The sequence below is a fragment of the Macrosteles quadrilineatus genome, unplaced genomic scaffold (genome assembly GCF_028750875.1).
Source record: "Macrosteles quadrilineatus isolate MER2022 unplaced genomic scaffold, UCM_ALF_1.0 Scaffold_2__2_contigs__length_208266976, whole genome shotgun sequence".
Taxonomy (NCBI): domain Eukaryota; kingdom Metazoa; phylum Arthropoda; class Insecta; order Hemiptera; family Cicadellidae; genus Macrosteles; species Macrosteles quadrilineatus.
This window is the reverse complement of record NW_026542595.1, coordinates 180,652,097-180,677,760: the sequence shown is the minus strand read 5'-3', so window position 1 is coordinate 180,677,760 and position 25,664 is coordinate 180,652,097. Positions and strand designations below refer to the sequence as shown.

General features: G+C 33.8%; 1 protein-coding gene across 4 annotated transcripts; it reads right to left on the bottom strand.

Moving 5' to 3' along the window:
• Nucleotides 1-551: 551 nt before the first annotated feature.
• Nucleotides 552-24,663, bottom strand: LOC128987533 (embryonic polarity protein dorsal-like). Of its 4 annotated transcripts, XM_054408427.1 has the most exons (12): nt 24,363-24,663; nt 21,817-21,880; nt 19,905-20,089; nt 18,395-18,520; nt 16,577-16,694; nt 15,399-15,545; nt 14,585-14,683; nt 13,603-13,736; nt 12,553-12,649; nt 9,723-9,809; nt 4,378-4,428; nt 552-3,524 (listed from the first exon to the last, which is right to left on the bottom strand). In XM_054408427.1, exons 2-12 carry the CDS (start codon nt 21,875-21,877, stop codon nt 3,004-3,006), a joined length of 1,626 nt encoding a protein of 541 aa, XP_054264402.1. In that variant the 5' UTR covers nt 21,878-21,880; nt 24,363-24,663; the 3' UTR covers nt 552-3,003. The 4 variants fall into 4 exon arrangements, 3 of the variants coding, with proteins under 3 accessions (XP_054264402.1, XP_054264400.1, XP_054264401.1); XR_008490248.1 differs by lacking the exon at nt 552-3,524 and having other exon boundaries at nt 4,412-4,428; nt 11,263-12,649; XM_054408425.1 differs by lacking the exons at nt 552-3,524; nt 4,378-4,428; nt 9,723-9,809 and having other exon boundaries at nt 9,916-12,649.
• Between the last annotated feature and the right edge of the window lie 1,001 nt (nt 24,664-25,664).

Genomic DNA, 25,664 nt, shown 5'->3' with positions numbered 1-25,664 from the left:
ACTCATATTTAAAAGGAGGTAAAGAATTTTGCATGCTGTTTTAACTACATATCATAGACAAAAAGAATTAAATAGACCACCGCTGTGCTGCGATTACCATATGTTCTAGCGCACACAGCTGGGAGCGCCATGTGAAAAAACCACAATTTCTTAATATCCACACTGTTTTAAATATTTTGCCCTCAGTTGGCCAGTTGTTGACTAAACGGTGCAGAATTTTAAAATTGGTATACCTGCTATTGCATAGTAAAAATGTTGCGTGTGTTGCAACGGACGCCAACTAGTTACGAAAATGCTAAACTACCTATCTAAAATGCAATATATTCATGGATGACCATGTTTATCCCCAAGACTATGGTGAGCATTTATGACTTCTCTACTGTTCATTAGGATCTTAAAAATATACTCATCACGAAACTTTTCAAATCTCAATTTTCAATCCAGGACGAATAATAATATTATGAACCAACCAATTTAACAATAATTATTTTCTCTCAAATAAACTCTTTTCAGGTTGATTTGGTTATAGGAATATATTAAAACAACGTTAGTTAACATTTTCAATGGTATGTATTTAATAAAGATGTCATATAATTAACAGAAACTTTGAATAATCAACAGAACAAATATAACATTTTATTGCACAACATTTATAAATGTATTAAAAGCTTGCTTATTTTACTGTAGTGCATATACATCTTCCAACATAATCTACTTATATTTAAAAGTAAAAAAGTTTACTATTGTACATTGAATATTTTGAGTTTATACTAAAATTATTTTTACACTTAATTTATTGAGTCTCAAACGTTCTTTGTAAATAGAACTTTTCTATGTACAATTAAATAATATAGTTCTGCATTTATACACGATTAAACATGATGATTACCTTATTTACAACAAGTTATGCATCATGTTAGCCTTTTCAATACACAAATTTCATAATCCAAAATTGCCATGGATTTTGTTTGGATAAATATTTTGCAATGCAGGGTGTTTGATCAAACTTGCAGTTGTACATAACAAGTAAGGGTTACAGAAAGAATGAATATACTCTCATTTAATGCGAACTTTGACCTCATGGTTAATCTTTGAAAATAATTACATCTCATCAACAAAATGTAAATAACAAAGAGTGTTTACTCATTTATGATATGTGTGTTCCTCTGTTATTGTTACTAGTAGTTTGAATAAAGAAACAGGCTTTATGTGACTACTGTATGGCTTAAATTATTTCAACAAACTTATGTTTTGAGAGCCTTATTATTGTCATGGTCTCCACCAGAAGAGAATTTTAAAAAATCTTTTTTCTCTATGACAAATAGTATTTGAGTAGCTCTTCCCCCTTTATAGGTAAATTTACTGCAAAGTCTATTATAGTGTGTCAATACCGTAACATTAATTTTGAATCTCTTTAAAAACACAGAGCATATTAATAAAATTTCTACCGTCATTAATTTTTTAAACATATTATATACATCATTACATGGATGATTCGATGATTGTATTTATAATTAAATGGATGTACAAAGTACACGTTTTCTTCACAAAAAGGTGAAAGGAACTTGGATTAAAAATCAAATATGCCAGTAGAAGTTACATAAAATAAAAATAAAGTATATTGACAAAGTCTGAACTTACGTTAAGCGAAACATTTTTTCAAACAAATGACCCTTTAAATTCATTATCATACAGAACATTTTAATTGCATTTTAGCAAATAGTAAAAAGCATTTATAAAAAAAATCAATAATATCAAGTAAGATAAATTAATAAATCACACTTTGTATACTTTAACACTTACAACTAAATAGATAAAAAGATAAATAATTTCATAATTTGATAAAAAATCATTTAATCAACACAACCCTTGGTTTGAGCGTTGATTTTAAAACTCACATTAAATGCATACTTATCGAAGGTAACATGTCAACACAAGTAGCCTTAACTATTTAGAGGTCTTTAAAACATAAAACAACCAAAGTTACATAGCACAATTATATCACAGCTCAGGAAATGTTACAAACATACAATACGGACTGGGAACAAATGTTGGTTGCAGCATGATTTTTGTCATTTTACAATATATCTTCTTTAATAAAAATTCTTTTTCTACGATAAACATAGTGCTGGTAATTATCAGATAATGGATGAAATTAAGTTAAGAGCTGAGTGATAGACACAGTTCAGTGGTTGAAGTTTGTGACTAGTAGGCTACCTTGTTCTGATTTTTGAGCTTGTTTCCTAACTTAAGTGATGTGATATAATTTTTACCAAATAGCTTTTCCCTTTCACTATGTGTTAGGTACAAAGAAAATCACTACCCTGTGTTGTACATAGGCTGAATTATTCTAACTTAAATAATAAAGGTTTGTTCCTTTTAGAGATCATCTAAAAATATGAATAGAGGACGTTAACTCCACAATTTTTAAATTAAATCAAACTATATATCTGTAATGAATTGAAGAAAAGAGATAAATCACTATGTTTAGTACAAAATTTACAGAATTATTATAATACACTCCTTCACATATATACATTTAAAAACTGTCGAGACTTTTTTTAATCTACGTCATTAAAAAAAAATAAGAATTTGTAAGATAAAACCTGACGCTGAAATTGGTTTGGTTTGAGTTTGAATGAAAAAGCACCATTAAGGGTCTTTAAATGTAAATTTTAAGTAAAAAATAACTTAACTTACCTTTCTTACATTTTGTAGGCACAAAATGTTTTTTTTTTAACAAAAAAATAACAGCAGTTTACCCCGTTAATGATTCTAATGTTATACAATTTTCCATGTTAATACATTTCTTCATAAAACTATTACAAAAGTCCTATTAAGAACGTATATAAAATATCCAATGTTGGAAAACATTCTGTAAAGGGTAAACAGGCAGAACAAAAGTGATCAGGAAGAGCTGTAAAAAAATAATTCTTAAACAAATTTACAATATCTGCAACAAAACTTTTCTTTGTTACTTTTGTGATGTTTACCATAACTGTATTACTTTCCTTCAAACTCTGAGTACGCCGTGTTGGCAAGCTTGGTGAAACTGTCTGTCATGTTCTCCTGCAGAGGGTTTACAATGTTGGCATCACTGAGATGAAGGTTGTTAGAAAGGTTTTCAGACAGGTTTATATCACAGCCTGAGAAGTCTTTAGAGTCTACAGTGATATGCTCCATGGGTTCTGCTACAAACGAGGAGATGTCCAGCAGCGAACCGTTCTGCAGCGGCTCCCGCATGTATATGTCCGAAGGTACTGCTACGGCATTGGCGACAGGTAGGGGTGACACCCTACCTAAGGCCTGGGGACTACTTGCGGGGCTCAGTCTCGCCCCCGGACTGACGGCCACGGGTTTCAAAGCGGAGAGTGAAGGTACTGTGACAGTCCTCGCCTGGTAACCCATCGAGGTTGAAGGTAGTGCTTGGTAAAACATGGGGTTGTATTCCAGGTCAGGGTGGTAAACACTTGCCACCCTGACTGCTCCAGGACTGTAGACTGAGTACGGGTTCGGACTAGTATCTGCAAAATGTTAGAACAATTAGTAAAACTGGTAAATAAATTTAATAAAGCTTTTTGTTATCGCTGGAATAAATTATTTAATTGGTTAAACAGGATGAAGTGATAGAACATTGTGATGTTTTTGCCCTAAAGAATTGTTAGTAACAATCGTAGTTTTTCTTTAATAATAAAAGAGATTTCTTAAATTTCAGAAAAATTTACTACTAAGTAAATTGTTAGTGAATAAAAATACTGAACAATTTATTTTTGTTTGGACCTATACCTAATTTATATGATGGCCAATTAAATATATAGATGAGCTATATACATGTACTTCATTGTTAATTATTATAATTATGGAGGATTTTAAATTAAATTTTCTTTTTTAACCCTAAATAAATATTTACATTAAAATTTAAATCAGTGGTTCCTGTGACTCAAGTAAATATAAACACACAATTAATAAACGGTAAAATCTTTTTATTAATGTAGGTAAATAATTTTTATTCACAGTTAAATCCACATTACAGTAATAGAGCTCAGTAATCAGGCAAAAATAATTAACCAATCACATTCCAAAAAGGAAACTATTCTTTAGTATAAATAAATTGTGGGTGACAATTTTCATCCATGTAAACCTAACAAAAATACTTCTATAAAGAGATAACTTTAATTTTTTTAATGTAAATACCAAGCCATACAAACATGAACTTTTTTAGTAATGAAAAGTAATGACAATGATGTATCAAGATCAAATACTGAAAGTATACCAATTACAAAAAATACGAACAATAAAAATTAAAAAAATTGCCCTCGCAGTAAAGTAATAACTAACAATGGACTTAAGTAAAAAATCTGAAAAAAGCTGGCTTACCTGCAGGTTCTCTTTTGACAGTGGGCCCCGGGGACAATCGAGGGCTTGCACCTACACAAAACAGCTGTTTAATGCACAGGCCTGCCAAAGTTACACATCATACCAGGATGCAAATAATAAAGTAAAATGCATAAATACCTCCGTTAAATAGCTGGAAAAAGGCAAACAATTCTCTTTTTAAAGAGTTGAATTTCAGAATAATTCTGTAATGTAAATAACCAATAAAAATGGTTTAACACAGTTTCCTGCCTTCGGCAATGACATTTTGTTCTAACGTGTTTGTTTTCAAAATGAAACTGATGATTTTACATTTAATTCATTGTTGAGGTATATCCTGTTAGTTTCCCAACAATCTCAAACATTTTGCAATAGAAATGTACCAATACAAAAAAATGTAAAACAATAATACCTTAACCCAAAATAGACTTTGGGACTATGGGAGACAATACTAAGAATAAAGAATATTCATCAATGAACTGGCGTGCCTAACGTTTCGTCCATGAAACAAACTACTCGCGATAAACGTTCCTGTGACATAGAGATAACGCTGACTGCTTTGTTGATAAATGTCTTTCATACATTTCCATAGCATAATATTGGTCATCAAAATAGAATCAATACAAGTTTGAGATTGGTGAGCGACTAACATAATTTTACTTATGTGTGTTTATATTTTAGTCTTTAAAATCCAAAACAAATTTTCAGGCTTGGCTAAAATAAAATAACACTGCAAAAATAGTCATAATGGCAAGGCTTTCTTTAAGGATTAGTGAAGCTAAATAAAATTAAAGGCAAGCACTATCCAAGCATCTACATATTACGGTTAATTACACCAAGCAAGCATGAGTTATGTTACAGTCCTTATAAGGAACATGTAAGGTTGTACTTAGTTGTATGTTTTTAATACTCCTAAATCAACTAGGAAGTCATAGGCTACTTTCAACTACCATAACGGATTCCTTTATAAAACATTGCTAGTGCTAAATACAAGAACATTTTGTAGGATGTAAAACTAGTTGTATGGACAAAATTACTACACTAATGTTTTTGCAAAGTAAACAACTAAAAGACTGTTCAAATTATGAGGCATATATACTATACAATGCACCTTTAATCAAGATTTTAATGTAAAAAATTTAAAATAAAGTGTAGCAAAAACAAAATTATAAAAAAAACAACATACTTGTCCCTTTGGAGTCACCATGCAATAACAAAACATGATAAAAACAGAAAATAAAGACAAAATACAATTTAGCAGACTTTTTTAGCAAGTAAAGTAAATTTTATTTTTCGTATATCTTTTTGCAAGGTTTAAACAAAAATTGAAAGCTCAATTACCATTAATCATAATTTTATTTATGAGTTGCTTTATTAAAATATATATTTTATTACCAATAAACAATATGAAGTCATTTGTAAAAAGTCTAAACAAATTAAGAGTTTCAAAATCAGCCAACTGTTTTAAATACAGTTAATCAATTATTACTTTTAAATAAATGCTACAACAAAATTATCAAGGTCAATGTTTGCTTATTAAAAAACTATGTTATATTTGAAAAACAAACACTAAGTAAAAATTAAGTAACAAAACAGTATAAACAAAATAAATATCAAATAACTACTGGACATTGTTATTAAACATACCTAAAAGAACACTGTAGCAATCCAGTCATCTTCTCATAAAATATTTCCAATGAAGGAAGAGCTTTGGAAAAATATCATTAACATTTTATAATCATTAAATATTCTGACAGACCATTAAATTACGGGTTGTCTTACAAATAATTATTTTCAGGGGGAAAATCTTCAAACTCTCAAAATTATACCTCCTTTACAATAACATTTTCATCAGTCAAAGTGATTTAATCAGTTAACATTTTTAGCCACTACTGTTACATGAAGTAGTGTACATGTGCTGTTGGAATGAGAACGTTGCAGACAATATTCAAAATTACTGAAGATAGTTGCAAAAGTGTTGTTAGTCTGACATCTTTGACTAGAGGATAATTTTACACTGAAGTATGGCCTACTCATAGATAGTTTATGTGGCATAAAAGTTGCTATGGTCAACAATAAGTTAACATTTCAGTTTTGTTTGTCAACAAAAGTTGGAGAATTCTACAGGAATCAGTAATTTACGTTCAGCACATTCTATATGTTGCTGAATTGAACTATGTTCATTTCGACTCTGAGGCTAGCAAGACCTTTAAAAGTTACACGGTGATGGAATGTATAGTTCTATAAAACAAAAACTTCAACATCGGAATGACTAGGGCCTAATCATTTCTTAGTCAAATTTGATATTGAACCATAACTTGTATACTCAATTAAGTAGACACATTTCCAGCTAAGTTTGCTCGAAATCTAATTGGCTAGCAAACATATCTGTTGCATATACAAATGTTTTCTTCTTTTATGTTGTTTTACCTGTTTGAGTGTAAAAAATATACAACTTAAAAACTCAAGTATATTTGGTACTTTGGTATTATCCGAAGGCCACCCTTATACAGTGCGCTGCGGCGATTATTTTAGGTTGGGTTATCATTAATATGTTTGTAGGACTTTCCTTGTTTCATTATGAATTGAAAGATACAAAATTAGTCATACTTTCGCCCACCAAATCCCCTCCAAGTAAGCCAAAGTAAGAACGTTGACCAGAGCACGCGCATCACCGCCTGTATGTGTCAGTGTTCTGAATCATGACTCATCTAGTATCGTTCGATTCATAACGAAACGAGGAAAGTCCTACAAACATATTTATGATAACCCAACCTAACATAACCGCCGCAGCGCACTGTATACCTACTTGGCGGAGTACATGTGGCAGGTAGCGGTGGCGACGCATTCAACTCAATCCTCGCCGATCGAAAGGCTGCTGATCGTAATCATGTCAAATTTTGGCAGTAAGTCAATTAAAGTATGTTTTTTCCAATTATGTATTTGTTTTTGTTCCCCGGTAAAAAATATCCCTCTAAAATAAGTGGCCTCTGGATAAAACCAAAGTACCGTATATTTTTACGAAAATATTAGTATCAAAATTAACCACCCAGGAGGTGGGTTAAATATTTCATTTTAATGAGTGTAACGCTATGGATTTCATTTTTATCATGTCTTCAATTAAACTTCCCTTATATAATCTATGGTAAAAGAAAGTGACCTAAGTCTTAAAACCTATCTTTTAAGATATTTACCGTATTTACTCAACCTGTGACTAATAAAACAACTGCAATTGATTCATAAAGTTTAATCAAATAGCTTCAACCAAATTGTACAGCTCTCATATTGATCATTATAAAAGTACAATTGTTTTGACTATAACTAACATATAAAATATACAAAACATAATGACCTTTAACCACAGGAACATTGACATTACCTGACTAGAAAACATAAATCTTGTCTCAAACAAAACTGTAAACTATTGAAAACAGTTAACTATCGTAAGTAAACAATCCAAACAAAAGTTACTCCTTAACAAAATCAACAACAACTTCTAGCCTCTTCTTTTATTGCACTAAGTACGGAAACTGAAATCTTTAACCGTTACAAACTTCGGCAATCGAATCACGACCAGCCCTGACGCTTTTATTATACCACAATCCAATAATAACCGATCCATGATACATTGTACTATCTTGTTATAAGCTACAGAATTGAGATCCCAAGTTAAAAATATCAAATCAAAACTTCTCTCTGACTTGTCCCTAAAAGAATTTTGATATCTACCAATTTAATTACATATCTACTTTTAACAAACTTGATAGTGATACAAAATTCAAACTGATACGCTCGCTACAAATTTGTAGATTTCAAAATATCACCTCTTTGTGCTTAAACTTTTTTTTAAATGTTTGCTAATAAATGCCACACATTTTCTTACATAGTGTTTTTCCATACAATTGTAGCTTCTTACTTCTTAAGCAAGTCTCAAACATGAAGGTAAGACATGGTTATGAAATGTTCAGACTAAATAAACATTAGATAATCATAAATACAGATGAATTAGTTACCGTGCATGATGCCTTTTAGTAAGGATTTAGTGTGGAAAAGAGACACAGTTAGTAGTGTTGTAAGGGACCTCTTCCCATTGAATGCAAGTGCCAGGCCATCGCCTGTTTACAAACTTTTTAGCATGGTGGGATGCATAACGACGATTTTTTTTACTTCCCATATGTGCATAACGACTTTTCACACAGGACTTTCAAACTAATCCATCTATAAATTTTTTATACAATCTTTTAAACTTAAAAAGTACTAAACAGTGTTAATTAACTCTTGACAGTACAGCTAGATTTTGTGTTAAGTTACTTAATTAACTTTAACACTGTATTCTATACAACTAAGTACAGGCGTTTGCAGCCTCTTTAAACCTCGGTTATGCTCAAAGTTAGCCAGTGAATGAATTGTTATCTTTAAAAAACCGAATTAATGATATAGGTGAAATTTTTACGGTAATTTTATATCACAAATATTTTAGGCTAATAAGTAATTAGACTGAGGCTTTGCAACTTTGTCAATATTTCAAATCGGTAAGCATTCTTTGAACATGACTTTGGTTTTAACACTCATAAAGACTATTTTAAATACTTGGTTAATGCTGGTTGAACACCGAATCTTGGGCATTGCTTAAACGAATATCTTACGTTTACCAATTAAAAATGAGATAGCCCTACATAGCTGTATTAAATTTGATAACCACGTAAGCAATAATAAAATCTAAAGTTACCAATGCATTTAGATTTATAATAACAACATGTATAAATAATACATATACGGCACATACAGTTTTCTTATTAGGAAAGTTTTTAGGCAGTTAAATCATATCATTCAATGTGGTGTTATCGAAAAAGTTCCAAAATAGAACCCTACTTGGACGAAATAGTAAAATTTTAATAAACAGTCTTATTAAGGAGTTCAATATAAATTGAGTTTGATCTTTTAAGAACTCTGATTAAAGATGTGAGCTTCTTTCACATTCTTATACAGTACATTATTATTGCACTAACAAAAATTCTGGCTGAACAAAAAATGAAATAAATTTTAGAGGAGCAAAATCAGTCTTTGTTACCGTCATCTAAATTACCTTTCAATACTTTCCTTGCCATTGAATTTTTTTTATGTAAATAACTTCACAGAAAATGTTTTCACTTATTATCATACCAAGGGCTTATTATACAACCCCCAGTTTCTCTGATTATGGTGTACATAGAGGGAAAACTTTGATGACAAAACGTCAATGACAAACTCTGCACTTATTTAAAAGGCGTTAACATTTTTGCTTGTCAGGTTAACCAAGCGTTACCAAGCGGCCCAACCCCCAGGCACCCAGAATGGTCGGTACTCACGTAATGGGTCCTTGTCTGCAATCAGCAAACGATCGACATCGTTCAACCGTGGCTTCTTGCGGTTTAGCTGCTCCCCTGACACAGAACCTAACAACACAAGCCATGCAATCAGGTGTGAGCGCAAATCAAAACAAACTCGGGAGAAGAGGGATTGAAGGGGAAAATTGCTGTTTGATGATAAAGTATACATTTTTCAAGTTTATTTATTTAACTAAGGATTGTCATTTGGGTTTCCAGTCAAGACACAAGAGAAATATTATATAAGATGTTAAACCTTATCCGTTTTGAAAAAGAGATAGTTCAGCTACCTTAAATAAGAAAATAAATACCTACTTTGAAAATATCTCACAAATCAGGCCCTCAGTAACTCACCAGGTCGGATATTTCGGCTACATGTGACAGATAATTGAAAAATAAAAGCTCTTATAGTGGCCAAGACCATCTGCTTTATTATACAGGAAAAGTTTTTGAAAGCCGGAAGATTAAGGACAGTTTTGTCCGGTTTTTAGCCATCAAAAATCTACTAACTTTTCTGAGGATCTAACCAACACCCTTTTGCTTACTAGGTTATGTAAGTGTAATCTTGGGTATTTATTCATCCTGAATTATATTTTATTTGGTAAGCTTGCTGAATTCTCCCTTCTCAAATAATATTTTTCAGTCAGCTACATGGCCTTAAAATCTGAACACCTGTTGTGCAAAGAGAGAAAAATATGTTTTTAAAATCCTGATATGAAGTTGACAAGAAACTGCTTTCAAATATTGAGTCCGCAAAGAATGTCGGTGGATCTACCAAGGTAAAAAACTTAATTTAGGCCAGAAAATTGAAGAATAGAAAATTAAAACTTTGCTCCCAAAAATTGACAAGCCCAGTATTACGTTTACCGTTTGTATTTTGTGAGAAAACCCCCAAATTGCTTGAAAATGAATAAAAATACTTTATCCAGCAATTGGAAAACTAGAAGTGGAAGGGAGTGGGGTGTAGGGTTAAATTAATCACATTAACAAAACTAAATATAAAAATGTAACTGAAATCAAAATAACCACAGCAAACATAGCAAATATAGTCTGATGCTATTGTATTTAGCTGTTAGGTGCAGGGGGGGCAAGTGTGTAGTACAAAGTGTTGAGTAAAACGTTGCTGCCGAATAGATTAAAACTATAAATCTTTTTAATCGCCCGTTTGCCTAGATTTCTTTATTGATTAAGCCAAATATTTGGTCAGCAATAGGGATATAATGGTGGGTGGTAATGATCAAAGTAGTTTTTATATCTTAAAGCTCCGAACACAAATAAAAGCAGGCCATTTATTGCACGTTTTGAGAATGAGATTGTGTCTGGTGTCCAAAAAAAGAATGCATACATGCTTTAAATAAATCACATAGCATAAAAAAAGGTTATTTCCAAAATGTTAGTTAAAATAGTACCACATACACATAAGAAGCTTTTTAATAGCTTATTGATAAGGTAAAAAAACTCAAAAGTCATTAGTTATTGTTAGCTTTCTACAACACAACGTCAAACCACAATCTGTACTCACTGAAAGAGGTTATCACAGCAGGACTTTCTCTCAAACTCGCATAAACTCTACGCAAACTTAACAACAGTCATAGCAATGCATTCTGCATTTGAAATATTTATCTTTAGTGCCAAATATCCTTCACTGGCATATCCAACAAGTGTACAATTCCAACATAATTTATAGATTAGTCACATCGATATAAAAGAGTAAATAGTTAAGCATCTTTGACTAGACTACGAAAATACTCGTTTCTTAAAATATTAAATACAAAAACTTATCAGCTAAGCTTTTGATATACTCGTAAATGTATAGCATTTAGGAAAATATTTCATATTCCTGATTATATTGCTATCCGTACAAAACATTTGTATAGGCTTCATTTGACAGTTTGGGACAAGCCTTCGACAGGGCTGTAGTAGAACGAGGCTTCGTCAAACTCAGAGGCAGTAGCATGAGGAGCTAATGCTGTGTACAAAGCGTAATGTTCAGCTTCAGTCAACGTAACTTCATCAGGCTCAATAACAGACTTGTCATCCACCAACGACCTTCTGCTGCCCATCGAGCTAACACTATTTTTCCGTGATTTATCTTTCCTTTTGGAAGAGAATAGTTTTTGAAATATATTCAACTTTTTCCCTTCTGGAACAGGAGGTAGGTTTTTGTTCGGAGGAGATTTCCTGATTCTCTTCGGGGGAAGAGGAGGGAGAATATCGTCGTTTTGCATTTCCGTGAATATCTGATCCCTAATGAGAGGTTTCGGCTCTAAAGGCCTGGGGGGAGGAGGAAGTACATCCTCGTATCCTGATGTATTCATGTCGACAAACTCAAATGGATTCTTCATTGCCATTTGGAAACTGCTGTAAATTCCATCATTTACGGTTGGAATTTCTTGGTTCAGTTCTGAACTCATTATTTCGTCAAAGTCGTCAACTTCGTTGATCAGGTCGTCAAAACTCTGCTCAACATTGTCCACTAAGCTTGCGACATCCTCAAATCTTTTAACCTCGTTGTTTAGCTCGATCGGACAACTATCGACAACAGTGTCTACTTCCGTATATGGAGGTTGGGGTTGGACCTCCATCGGCTTAGGAGATGATTGGTCAACAATTGTTAATGAAGGCTGAGGTTTGGTTTGGTCGAGTACAGTTGGATGACTGTTGTTGTTGGTGTCTTGTGCCTCTTCAGTGTCAGGGATGAGGTTGTCAACATTGTCAACCTTTGTCAGCAACTTAGTATCAGCAGACAGGATGTGAGAGAAGGTGCGATAGTCGGCGCGGTAGCGACGGAGGGACCAGAACGCAGGCCTACCTGAGTCTAGTGGAGTCAGCTGGAAGGGCAAGGGTTCGCTGGTCTCGTGGTCGGAAGGTCGCTGTAGTTGGATAAACACCTGAACTGGCTTGTCCACCTGCAAATAACAACACTGTTTTAATACTCATTTTTATTTTTAAAATCACATTGATTATGAAACTGTGTAACAGAGGTGGATGTTTACTAACAAGAGCAGGGTTTGATAATCAATAAAAATGAGAAGAGAAACTAAAAAATGTAAGACTCAATTTATTTTATTGGTTTTTTTTTTACAAATTCAAGGAAAGTACAGGGTGGCGCAGATGGATCGGGTGGTTTTAAAATACTTGTCAAACTGTTAATTTTAAAGTTATTGGATTGAAATTAAGTGCAAAACGTGTAGTTACAATGGAAGTTTATTGAAAAAAATTTGTTAAGTTAGTTTTTAATAATTACACCCATCAAATGCCTTCCTTCTCGAGCGACGCATTCTTGGAGTCGGTCCTTGAGGTTCCGCATTGCTCGCTCATGCACATCACCAGGAATTGATGTGATTTCGTTGTGAATTGCAGCCTTCATCTCCTGAATGGTCCGGGGTTTGTTCATGTAGACCCTTGCTTCAGGAGTTGAAGGCTGCAATTCACAACGAAATCACATCAATTCCTGATGATGTGCTTGAGCGAGCAATGCGGAACCTCAAGGACCAACTCCAAGAATGCGTCACTCGAGAAGGAAGGATTTGATGGGTGTAATTTTTAAAAACTAACTTAACATTTTTTTGTCAATAAACTTCCATTGTAACTACACGTTTTGCACTTTATTTCAATCCAATACCTTTAAAGTTGACAGTTTGACAAGTATTTTAAAATCACCCGATCCATCTGCGCCACCCTGTATAAGTTATTAGTAGTAGTATTATTTTATCATACTTGAACTTGAAACCTTATTGTGCACTCCATCCTCTTGCTCCCAGCAAATACTCGTAGTTTGAAAAGTAAACCCCAAGAAAAGGTAGGCTAAAATTTACAGCTATAAGCTAGACTAAAATTAATAGAATCTGTTTAGACGGACCTGCATAGTGTGGTAGCGTGGGGTCTTGAACGTGATGGCCACCTGTTTATGTACCTGGGCCGGGGTGAACTCACAGTTGGCCGCCCACACTATTTCTCCGTTCTTCTCCTCGTACAACCTCACTGCAATGTCCTCTGAAAACACAACCCCATAATCAGTTAAATTAATTTGCATCTGCAATTTTCTTATTTTAATTGGCTGTGTTGATTATTTGTGTCAAGGATTTATTAACTAGTCAGACCCAATTTTTTTATATCATAAAAAAATTAAATTTTAAATAATTCCACAATCTTAGCTCTTAAGTGTCCCAAGAATAGTAATGTCCTGTTCATTTTCCAATTCCATGTCCTGGACAGACATGAAAAGACTTCTGGAAAAATTTAAATATTTAAAAAGTTGTCAAGCAGCATATATTTTTGAAATTTTCCTAGCATTTAGCAAACATGAATCATTTGGCAATCAAAGCTCATTTGTGTCAATCTAAAAAATAAAGCAAATTAAAGACATATCTTGAGCCATCACAGCTTTAACAAAACTTTTGGATGGAGTAAAACACAATCGACAAAGGATTTTTCACTTGGAAGACACTAAACCTGATTGAACCGATCTCTTCCCATATAGTGAGGCTTTTTGAATTCTGTACAAGATCTTCCAATTATCATACTCTCAAAGACATTTTGTTAGTAATTGGTACTGAGTAGTATTACTGATTCAAATATTCCAAAAACACTGTATGTTTATGCTAAACTGAAATTACACTTTATAATCAGATGGGTGAAATAAAGAACTACAAGTATTTCTATCTTTCTTTTAGATCAGTAACAGCTCTGTTACAGCAATAAAAGCAAACTGAAAAAGAAAAAGAATAATAAAAAGAAATTACAAATACAACCCAACTTTGGTAAAAACGTGTTTTGCCTCCAAGGTAAAACCTCCAGGGGTAAGAGGACCTATAATAGTAGACATAAAATAATAATTTTACCTTTGAGAACTTTTTCGCAGAGCAATATCATCTCCAGACCCCCCGCCACTGTGGCAGAGCTATGGCTCAGCCTGCAGATGGCTAGATCACAAAGTGCTTCTGAAAACACAAGTACACCATCAGACCATTCTAATATAAAACTGGCAAACTTTGATCAATACCAAACCAGTATATTAGTACCTTACTACATCTAAAGTTACTTTTGACAAGTTACAAGCAGCGTCTTTAAATTTTTAGAAATCCTACTTAAAACATTCACACACTGGCTGAATTTGGTCAAGAAGTAACCTGTTTGTAGCAACCACATGACAAAAGAGGAAGATACAGACTTGACCATTTTGTAGTGATGAAGCTACAAAACAGAATGTAATGGATATCCTGGATTATAGGGCTTAAAAATGCCACAACAAAATGTATAGAAAAAGTGTATTAGTAAATAAATCTAAGAATTTTGCATAATTTTTTATCCACAAAAAGAATCAATAACAAAGTAAAAAGCTTTATATCTTTTAGAAGGGTACTAGTGAAATATATTGTTCTTCCGTGATGGCAGTCTACAAATAGTCCTTCCTTTATTTGCTTTGCAGTTTGCACAGGACTTTGCTAGAATACATCCAACCCGTATAGCTAAGACTAACTCTAATTTAAAAACATCTTACGGGAACTTCATATTTTGAGTTGTTTTGTCTCTGGATCACTCTGGCAGTACTCAGGTAATTTTATACCTTTTATAGCTTACGGGAACGTTCAATTAAAATATACATATGGATTACATAGTATCATATGTTTTAAACAATTGCAGATCAACACTAACTTTTGTCATAGATGATTTCTGAAACAACAGGCACCAATGGAATTGTAAATGTTCCAGAATTTGGTCTGTCCTCTAAGAAGGCCTGAAAACATAATCTGACAGCATTCAAGTCTATCGAGCCCGCCTGTGTCCTGTGTGAGAAACCAGCTGCAAAAAAAACACAACATTTGAAACAAGCAAAACACTGATAATTCAGCTCAGCATTGTAATTCTCATTAATATTACAATCCATAATTCTAGTACAAATAGTAAAACACGATTTCTTTGTCAACTCTTGGAGGCCTTATTTCAGTCCTACAACCTTAAGTGTACATACTTTAATTATTTACTTACTCCCAGGGCCATTTATATTGGAGGTGATTTTTGGCCGCACCAACAAATCTTCGCCAAGTTAACCGGTAGGTACATACCTTAATTATTAGGAAATAAAATTATAGGTATACTTAAGATTTGCAATTATGAGAAAGATACACTTTTAGCAAATTTCCCTTTAGGGAAGTAGTTATTACCGTAGGTGGCACTATAAGACCTGGAGCCGGGATCAATATACTTTTTCATTTTGATGTCCTTACAGGCCAAAAACACTAATCTTCCAAATTTTTTATACAAGTACCATATATAAACACATCAGTGAACGCGATAACTTGAGTAATTTTTCTCCGCTTTTGATAAAATTTGGTTTGAAGGTGTAAGCCAGGATAAGCTTGAATGAGTTTGCGAACCAACATGATTGGACCATGGGAACCGGGGTTTGTGGGGTGAATATAGGGTTTCTTATTTTGACCGTCAAAACTCAAAATGTCCAAATTGAGTGAGAAAACATAGAGCCAGTGCAGTACACAAAAAAACAGTTATGATTAATTAATCAGTAGTTGTGGCGACTTTTGAGGCTGACCCATGATAAAGATGCATAGTTCCTAGAAGTCTAGTAAAGCACAATTAACATCTTACTGGTATTACCAACTTACTGTAGGTACTTTTAAATCTAGCAAATATATCAATGGTAACAAGCTTTAGTTATTTATAAATCTTAAAGTTTTTTAAATTGCTACAATTGATCTATAGCTAAGGGGCAATCATTGTATTCAGCAGCAAACAGTAGTTGTACAGCTGCAAACAGTAGCAGCAGTTGTATTGCAAACAGTAAGACAAGACAATAATAGTTGGAAGTAACTTACTTTTAAAAGGGTCAACTCTTATCTCTTCTCTTATCCTGAGGGCGTCTTCAATATCTTTCTTTTTCACACATTGGATTCCAAGATGGTCGAAACTTTGGGTCATTGTGTCATTGTGAATCTGAAAATATTTTTTTTATAAATTTGTAACAAGGTTCCCAAACTAAAAAAAAAAAAAAAAAAATACAGCCATGAGGCCCAAGCAAGATTCAAGATTCAAGATTCAAGATCTTTATTTGTCATTAAGCAATACAAGTATTACAATAGACATCGTCAAAGTTTTTTCTTTTTTTTTCTAATAATACATACAGTTAATTTCCTGTTAGAGTAGGCCTAACAGCAAGAATGCACCAAGTGAGTAGCAATCACTCTTTAAAAAATAACAGTTAAACATAATTAACTCTAAAATAAATAAATTAACAATTTACATGTCAATGATCAAAAATAAAATCTGTAAATATAATAACAATAAAATCTTTAAATATAATAACAATTAAATATTTAAATATATTAATATTAACATTGATGTTCTAAAAACATAGGGAACTAATATCACAGGCCAGATAATCGTCTATGGAATAAAAAACATTTTCCTTAAGCCATTGTTTTATAATAGAAACAAATTGTTTAAAGGGTACAATCCATAGCACAAGGGGGATCATGGTGGCATCACAAAGTGTTGTAACGTAACAGACGATGGCAATGCATCCTGTTGACACCTCATAGCCCAATCTGATTAGACTCTGATTTTAAACATACACAATGCATTACAACAAAAGGATTTTTACATTTACAAGGATGGTTTATTGGACTATTAAACAACAAATTTTAGAAGTGAAATAAATAGTTATGTAAATTAGGCATATATATTTAACATTTTACCGAATGTAAAGAGTAAGCATGTTGACACAAAAATTCTAAAAAGTACTACCACTATAGTGGGAAATCACCAAGATTTTAACGTGAACTTGATGATTCAGGAAAGTTGGGAATCAAACCAGAATAGACCCTTTGTTATTTACAAGTTTTCGCTGCAAAATTCACAACACAATCCAAGTTTATGGTTTAAAAAATAGTTTCAAGATTTTTGCATTGGGGGGACGGGTGGCGTCGTCCTGTAATCCAGCTACTAGGAGGTCACGGATTGTGGATATTTATAGGTATGCACTGTGGATGGGATACTCCCTGGTGTGGATTAACGTCCGCACTAGTGAGTATTACGACTATCCGCAGTACTATCCTGATAATTAGACCAATTCGTATATACCAAGGAAAAAATGTGGTTCGGATTCCACTATAAACTGTAGGTCCCTTAGTTGCCATTAGCTGTTTGGGCTATTAATTAACAGCTGTGTCTAAGGAATGTCGACCTTAGTCACTAACAAGACTACAAGATCGCGCCACTCATCCTACACTCATCTCCATTCATACTTGGCTTAAAATACCTACATTGTATGGTCGCCATTTCATAAGAAAGCAAAAAGTAAAAGTAAAGTACTCTATGTAAACACAGTTATAATAAACTGTATAATCCTGCCTTAAAACATATTCTAATAGACTTAATAACAAAATACCACTTGAAAAACTTAATTAAAAACCAACTAAAATTTGAAGCACCAAACTTAAATTTGAAACCAAATAAGTAACCAGAGTCTCAGTTAAAAACTAAATCCCACATTAGAAATGCAGACTTAATACATTCTGTTAGGGTACTACAATTTTATCGTACCTAGTAATAACCAAACTAAAAAACGATCCACAAAAAATAAAAACAAAAAAACAAAACTGGAATGAGAAAAAAAATAAAGTTTTACTTCTTACCTCAAGTGTACAGACTCCCCTTTTGCAACCTTCTCGGCCAACAAGGTTGTGGGGGTGGGGTTTATAGGGTGCATCTTTGGTCACACACGAAACCACAACCACTACTTTCCCTTTGTAATTTTTAATCTGTGAAAGAAAACATTGAGTTATCACAGTGCTGATAATGTGGTTTAAAACCAAATTATGAATAGATGACACATGTTTCAAGAATATTTCACAATTAAACTTAACACTATGGTCGATTAAACTACACAAAATGTGCTTTTATTGATTTATTTACAGTGGCAACAATTGTAGTAAGATTGTACAAGTGCAAAAGACATTTTGATTCATCCATAGGCTTTGTAAATGGCTGAATAAACTCTTTGCTCAGGGGATGTGTTCCAGTGACTTCAAGCGTGATGTTGTACGACATGTCTCACCCAACACTCTCGCACGACACATGTCCGATACACAGATGATGATCCGGACATGTGGCGCAAGCAGAGTGTAAGCTCTGATTTTTGTTAACATGGGTTGGTTTCATGTGCGACATATCTGAGACAAGAAAGAAGTCACAGACACGATGTCATAGACACGATTTCATAGACACCAGCGTTTAACCATCCCTTAACTATATCTAAAGTAAAAACAACCTAGTTTCACTTTTGCTTTTAATCATTCCACGCAGTGAAAAAGAATAAATGCACTAAAGAAAGTCAATTGACTATCATAAAAAAAAATTATTGGATAAACAATCGCTATTGGAAGAGCAAAATCTACAACTCAGGAAGCAACTAGATAATGAAATCCACACCAACATCAAACCCAATGGGATTTATGACCTGAGAAAATAAGATAAATACCCACCTAGACCACCTTTTTTAGGTGTTTGTGCAAGGGAAACAGTGAATGTCTTCTTGGAGACATTATTATACTAATTTTACAAGACAGCTGACATTCAATTTACTGTACTTTAGTTTTACTTCCCTAAATTTTGAGTTGGACAAGACTATAAACGAATTGTATGAGTGGTTACAATAAAACTTCTGAGATATTTGCTTTTGCAAAAATCTTGCATTTTTTAACAGGAGTGCATGGCTTCCTCTATTTAGGATGAGGAACGAGCTGGTCTAGAGGTCGAGGGTGGTACTTTGGTACCTAAGGACCCAGGTTCAAATGCCGTCAATCGCCAATGGATTTTATCTAAGTGATAAAATTCTGAGACCCTCTGGGGTCTAACCTGAAGTAAAGTGAAAATGGATTGAGACTAGAACCCAGGGAGAAGTTAGGGCATAAAAGCCCATTTAGGAGATTGGAGAACAGTTTTTGTACCATTGTGAGTACAAACCAGCTCTTTACATCACACTGGTCAGAACCATTATAAAGGGACTAATAATATCATCAATGAAAGAATTTTCAGTAAATGTGACAGATAACAAAATCTTTACTGCAATGTGTACTCATAATTGCATGAGCTATTTATGCTAACAGGTGCTACACAAAGTATATCGTAGGTAACCGATGTTACCTGTATTGTAGGATAAGTCTTGTTCTCTGTAGAGCTATTTACACCTGGAATACTTCCAGCCGATCTTCCTTCACACTCGTAACGAAATCTAAGTGCTTTGGACGCAGGTTGTTCAACAATCTTGATGTAAGGACCCTCTCGTCTGGTCGAATCCATGCTGTTGCAATCAGTCTCTATAACTTCAACTAAAACAGAAATATAGACATAACAATAAAAAAAAAAAATTATTAATGATTTTAAATGCAAGGATAAGATACAAAAACCGGAACAACAACAGTATCTTTTGGAAAAGATCGCCAAAAGGCAATAACCTGAAAAATGAGCTGACACTTTCTTACATGGCAACCTTCACCACCGTGTATAAATTGTTTGACAGCGTAAAAGGGACACTCTCAACCATTTTGACAAAGATGTTTGCAAAAAAGTGACAAATAACACATCTTTTATGTCACCAATGAAATACCAAACAACGGTTGTGTTTGAACTCAAATGTGAATGCAGAATAAACAGTGTGGGATAGGTGAGTTGCATTGTTTAGCTTCTCACAATGATCTATTTGTTACTCTTAAAATCAGCTGATTGTTTACATTTAGCCAGGATCATTTACGTTTTAGTGATGTGCGATACGTATCGTATCGTATCGGAATATCGCGATACGCGAGGGACGATACGATATTAAAAAAACGATACGTATCGTATCGCCTAAAACGATATTTGTATTTATATCGGAACATAGAGCGATACGATTCATGTCAAAACGATATTTTTAAGATTTTTTTTGCGTAGGCTGAGCAAACTGCAAAGTCTGTCTGTGGATGTGTAGTTTGAAATGGGACTTTGTGACGTCTATATTTTTGGTTTTTACTTGATAATATACCAGTCCCCTCCCAGTCCAGTCTCCAGTCCATTTCCACTAGCGTTCTATCAAGCCTAGCAGTGCAGTGCAGAGTGTGAGAACTGTCAACTGTCTGTGGCAATTACATTACATTAATGTATCTGCAATTTTAAAATGCTATGGGAAGGAAAGGGATACAGGTCCAAGACGTAGGGAGTTGTGAAGGAAGTAGTAAAGGCAAGCAGTGTGGAGTAGTGTGGGAATGGATTAATGTATCTGTAATACTAAGACTGTTTTCAGAGTAAACTAATGATTTGTTTTTCGATATTTTTGACGATACGATTCGCGTATCGCGATACAGAGGCCCGATTCAATACGGCGATACGATATTTTTTTCGGATACGTATCGTATCGCCCATCACTATTACGTTTTACCTTTAGCCAAACGTTTTCAGGGTCAAACCATTTGATTTCTAGGCAAGCACTAGAGGCAGGCTTGCCACCTTCGTAGCCTAATATTTACATAAGTACCTTGCAACTAATTCAACCGCAGCTATGTTTACTTAGTAAGACAAAAGACTTAAAGCCTTATTGGACAACACATTAGGGAAGTTTTATTTGAGGAAAAACTATTTGAATCTGTCCTGTCAATTCATAGTTTTTTACGTAATTTATTTCCGCCAAGCCAATCTAACTTAGTTGTAGAATTTAATGACATTTAAGCTTTAAAAGTATAGAATTGATAATTCGGAACTATGTACACAATATCAATGAGTGAATAGTGCAAATGTAAACATGCAAAGAACATTAAGGAATCTAGAAAGTAGGATAGAAAAAGGCCAAAACCAAAACCCTCACCAAAAGTAAACACTTCAAAATCAAGTACGGTACCAAATAGCTTTGCAAACCATAGGAAAACCATTAATTAAAAAAGTTGTAATTGTAATCCAATGTAAGGAGCCAATCTAATTCTTATCCACCGCAACAAATGGAAATTGTATTTTTTCACTGACCACTAAGATTTCCATTTTAAAAGCTGTGAAAAATAAGCAAGTAGTCAGTGGATGTGATACTTACTGACATCACTAATATTGATACCCGATGAGTTGTCTGGCAACTCCATAATGGATGCAGCCATTGCCTGGAAACATCCCACAACCTCACACACAAAGCTCCCAACAAGCACAAACAAGATGGAATGTATTGTAGTGCATCACATATGTTTAATGCCTCTTTTATGCACGACGTATTCGGACGGGCAAAATCTGCGGGCGGAATTTAGGCCCCTTTTATGCAGGTTTTTCACCAAGCGGAATCCGCTGGATTTTTATGATACCCACGGCAGGGGGTGCTACCAACTTTCTTCATTTCACCATTATCAGTCACCTAAGATGGACCCTTGTATATTGGTTTTGACTTATTTGTATATGAAGAAAAATATACGACGAGGAAGGAGGTGGGCTGTACACCCGGTGAATCAAAGTCATAGGCTGGATGGGGCTTCTGCAAAATGATATATGGTGGGCTGTGAAATGATTGTATTATACCGAGAATTTTAACAAAAATGTAGGCCTAAACTTAATTATGCTCACCATGCAAGATTTTTTTTTAAGTTGCATTTCTTCCTTGATATATTATGATGATCACCTAGGCCTATTTATAATGACTAGGCAAGTTTTGATACTGTGAATGACAGAGCACGGGGTAGGTTGGGAGCGCTGCATTACGCCCGACGGAAAAAGCCGTGGCATAAAAGGGTTCCATTTGATCCTATGTAAAAAATGCCCCAGACTGAACGCCGAAACGCGACAGAGAATTTGTCAAGCATAAAAGGGTCCTATATGATCCCATGTATAGAAACTCCCTGACAGAACGCACAACAGAAAACGTCGTGCATAAAAGAGGCCTAGTCACTAAGCTTACTTAAAGTCAATAAGCTTATACACCTTATTGAAAACCCCTCTATTATCAACAAACTGGCTGAGCCCCTAAGTAGGTGATGTTTTGAAACATTATTGTCGTGAATAAAAACTGGAATTAGTAAGAATCTATCAATGTTTCTTCACAACATATGATTGGTTTCTTCAGACTTAAAATGGTAAATGTGGCTTTAGGAATAGTCAAAGCTTTAGGCTAATACATGGAAATAAAAATGACAAATGCATATTTCTGTACACGGACTTAATATATTGGGAGTTCGATTGAATTACCGGTACGTTGCATAATCAATAAACCAACAAGTTGGAAGGAAACAACCATATTGTTGGTAGGTAATTTATAGGCCTAACCATTCACAAGTAAGTAGGTTGAATCTACGGAAGTTCTGATCGTGAACAGTAGGTACCGGTAATGAAATGGTATTTTTACAAACCAAACTACTAAAGGGAAAGGGAAACGAAATTGACTTGATTTTGGATGTACTTATTTTAAATGACGAACCTATTGTAGCTTACTTATTGTATTTAATGGCAAATACGTACCTAAAGACTTATGACTTCAGTAAAATACTAGCTTTAATTTAAGCTAGCCTATTAGTTATTCAAATCGGATGAGTTTGAAAGCAAACGCAAGGTAAACAATCAAAAAAAGACATTTTTATAAGGTTTTTCTATGATTAAAAATCAATATGGTACGGTACCGTACCTTATTGTTGTTGGTATTGTTTATGTGTTTTTAATATGTTTTAGACTCAAAATAATCAGTAAATTATAGGCTTTCATTTTAGCCATTGATCATGTTATCAGTTAGGTTCAAGATACCTAGGCTACTGTATTACTCAATCAAAAATTATAAATTTGATTATTTCTGAAATATAATATTTATTTCAACGCTGCGGAGCAGCATGGGTCCTCTAGTTAAATCATAAAATCAATTCAATGTTTACTTTGTATATTTTGTAATCGATATTTGTAATGTATTGAATTGGTTGTATAAGTTAATAATGTAATAGTTGTAATAGTTGTTGAATAAGTTAAACATCCAATAGGCCTATTAACTTACATTATTCATTATTCTGATTATCCGTTGTTAATCCAATAATATATTAAGTTAATATATATTATTATGTTCTCTGCGGAACAGTACCCAGATAGCCTAGTTTATAAAGGGTAGGCTAAGTCTTACCCAACACGGTAATTTAGAAAAACTTAGAACATATTTTTTAATTCTCTCGTTTTTTTTTTAACTTGGTCCTTCTCAAATTTAGGGATAGGCCAGAGGTCATTAATCAAAGCTTATGAGGATAGCCTACAAAACCAAAAACCAATAGGCCTAAATAGGCTACAAAGATAATAAATAGGCCTAGCCTAAACTAAAAATAAATCAGGTCGGCCTACTTCTCTTTGAGTTAGCACTTAACTTAAGTTAGTTTCGGATTTTGTGTGCTTATCGATTTAAGGTAGGCCTACTGTAGGTATAACCATTGACTATTGGATACAGAAGTTGTTGTATTAATAGTCAAAGGTATAACCTAGGCCTAGTCCTAAGTTATACAAGAGCTAGGGTAGGCCTAACTTATAGAAAATAGGTTCTACACCTTTATTAAACTAGGCATTAAATACTGTAACAACAAAGTTGAGATACACAACTTGAAAAACTAAATATGGTATAAGGAAATTACTCACAAACTAAAAATCACAGCATCGACACTAGGTGTTTAGAGAAAAACTTCATTTCAGAAATAAACTATCAATTGTCAAGGTCTTTCTTTTACTCCTTGGCACTTTAACACAACTTAACAAACTTTGAAGAAAACTTAACAATGATAGTTATGATAACTTTCGTTCGTAAACACACAGTCACTTTACGAATAAAAACAGTATTTTAGAAAAAAACATTCACCAACTAACAAGAAGACTTTCACAGTAATTCCGACACGATGTTTTGCATTTCAGCAGGCTAATGTGCTTGAAAGATATTTTGAGAACAGATGACCACACTTTCAAAGAACTGAAATACATCTGCGGCAGTGTTTCCATCCGCAAGAAAAAAATATCCCTGGGCCAACGTCAAAAAATCCCTAGTTATCCCTAGTCCGTGTTCTAATAATCCCTCCAATTATCCCTCTATATCAAATCTAGATAATTTATTATTTTTGCAGCAATACCAATGGATATCATGTATAGCCACCTAAAATATGGTAACTGGTGATATTATTCTTCAATAACCCATATTATTTATAAAGTAATAGGTACTATATAAAAAACATTTTTGTAGCATTAAAACCACGGCCATCTTTAACTCCAGGCAGGCCGCGGCCTGGTAGAATTGGCAACGTTGCAAGTACTGTAGTAGGTATTGTTTAGCGCAAGACGTCCCATAAGTTAACATGGAAATAAAACATAATATAGAATCGAAAACCAAAACAATATAAATTGAAAATCTATTTCTGTACATTCAATGTGGAGTCAATATTTTCATAGCTCAGTAACCAAGCTTTCGTATTCTTAAAAAAATACATAAATATCATTATAGCTTAGCGTTCTCCAAACAAACACCTTTACAACAATATACTTGCAACTTGCAACGTTTCCACTTCGAAGGCCGCGGCCTCCGGCCTGGAATTAAAGGTAGTCGTGATTAAAAACTGTCTATGTGGTACAAAACAAGATTAATATTGGTATACAATCGTTTCAAAAATATTATTTAAGTGTCCAATTTTCAAACTCAATAGTATTTTTCAAACATGGCCATCATGCCTTGGTGAAAAGGTTACACCAAGTTACTTACTAACCAAAGAACATCACAGACATCACAGAAATCACCGGCAAACAAAATCAAAACGAAAACAAACATTCGACATTGACACAGGGCACAGGGCTACTAAAAAAAAATACAGTAATCTAGATCCGCCATTCCATTCCACCGACCAACTCCAACTTCGCTTGTTTCCTGCAGTGTTGGCTGTTTGTTACTCTTCCCCGTGA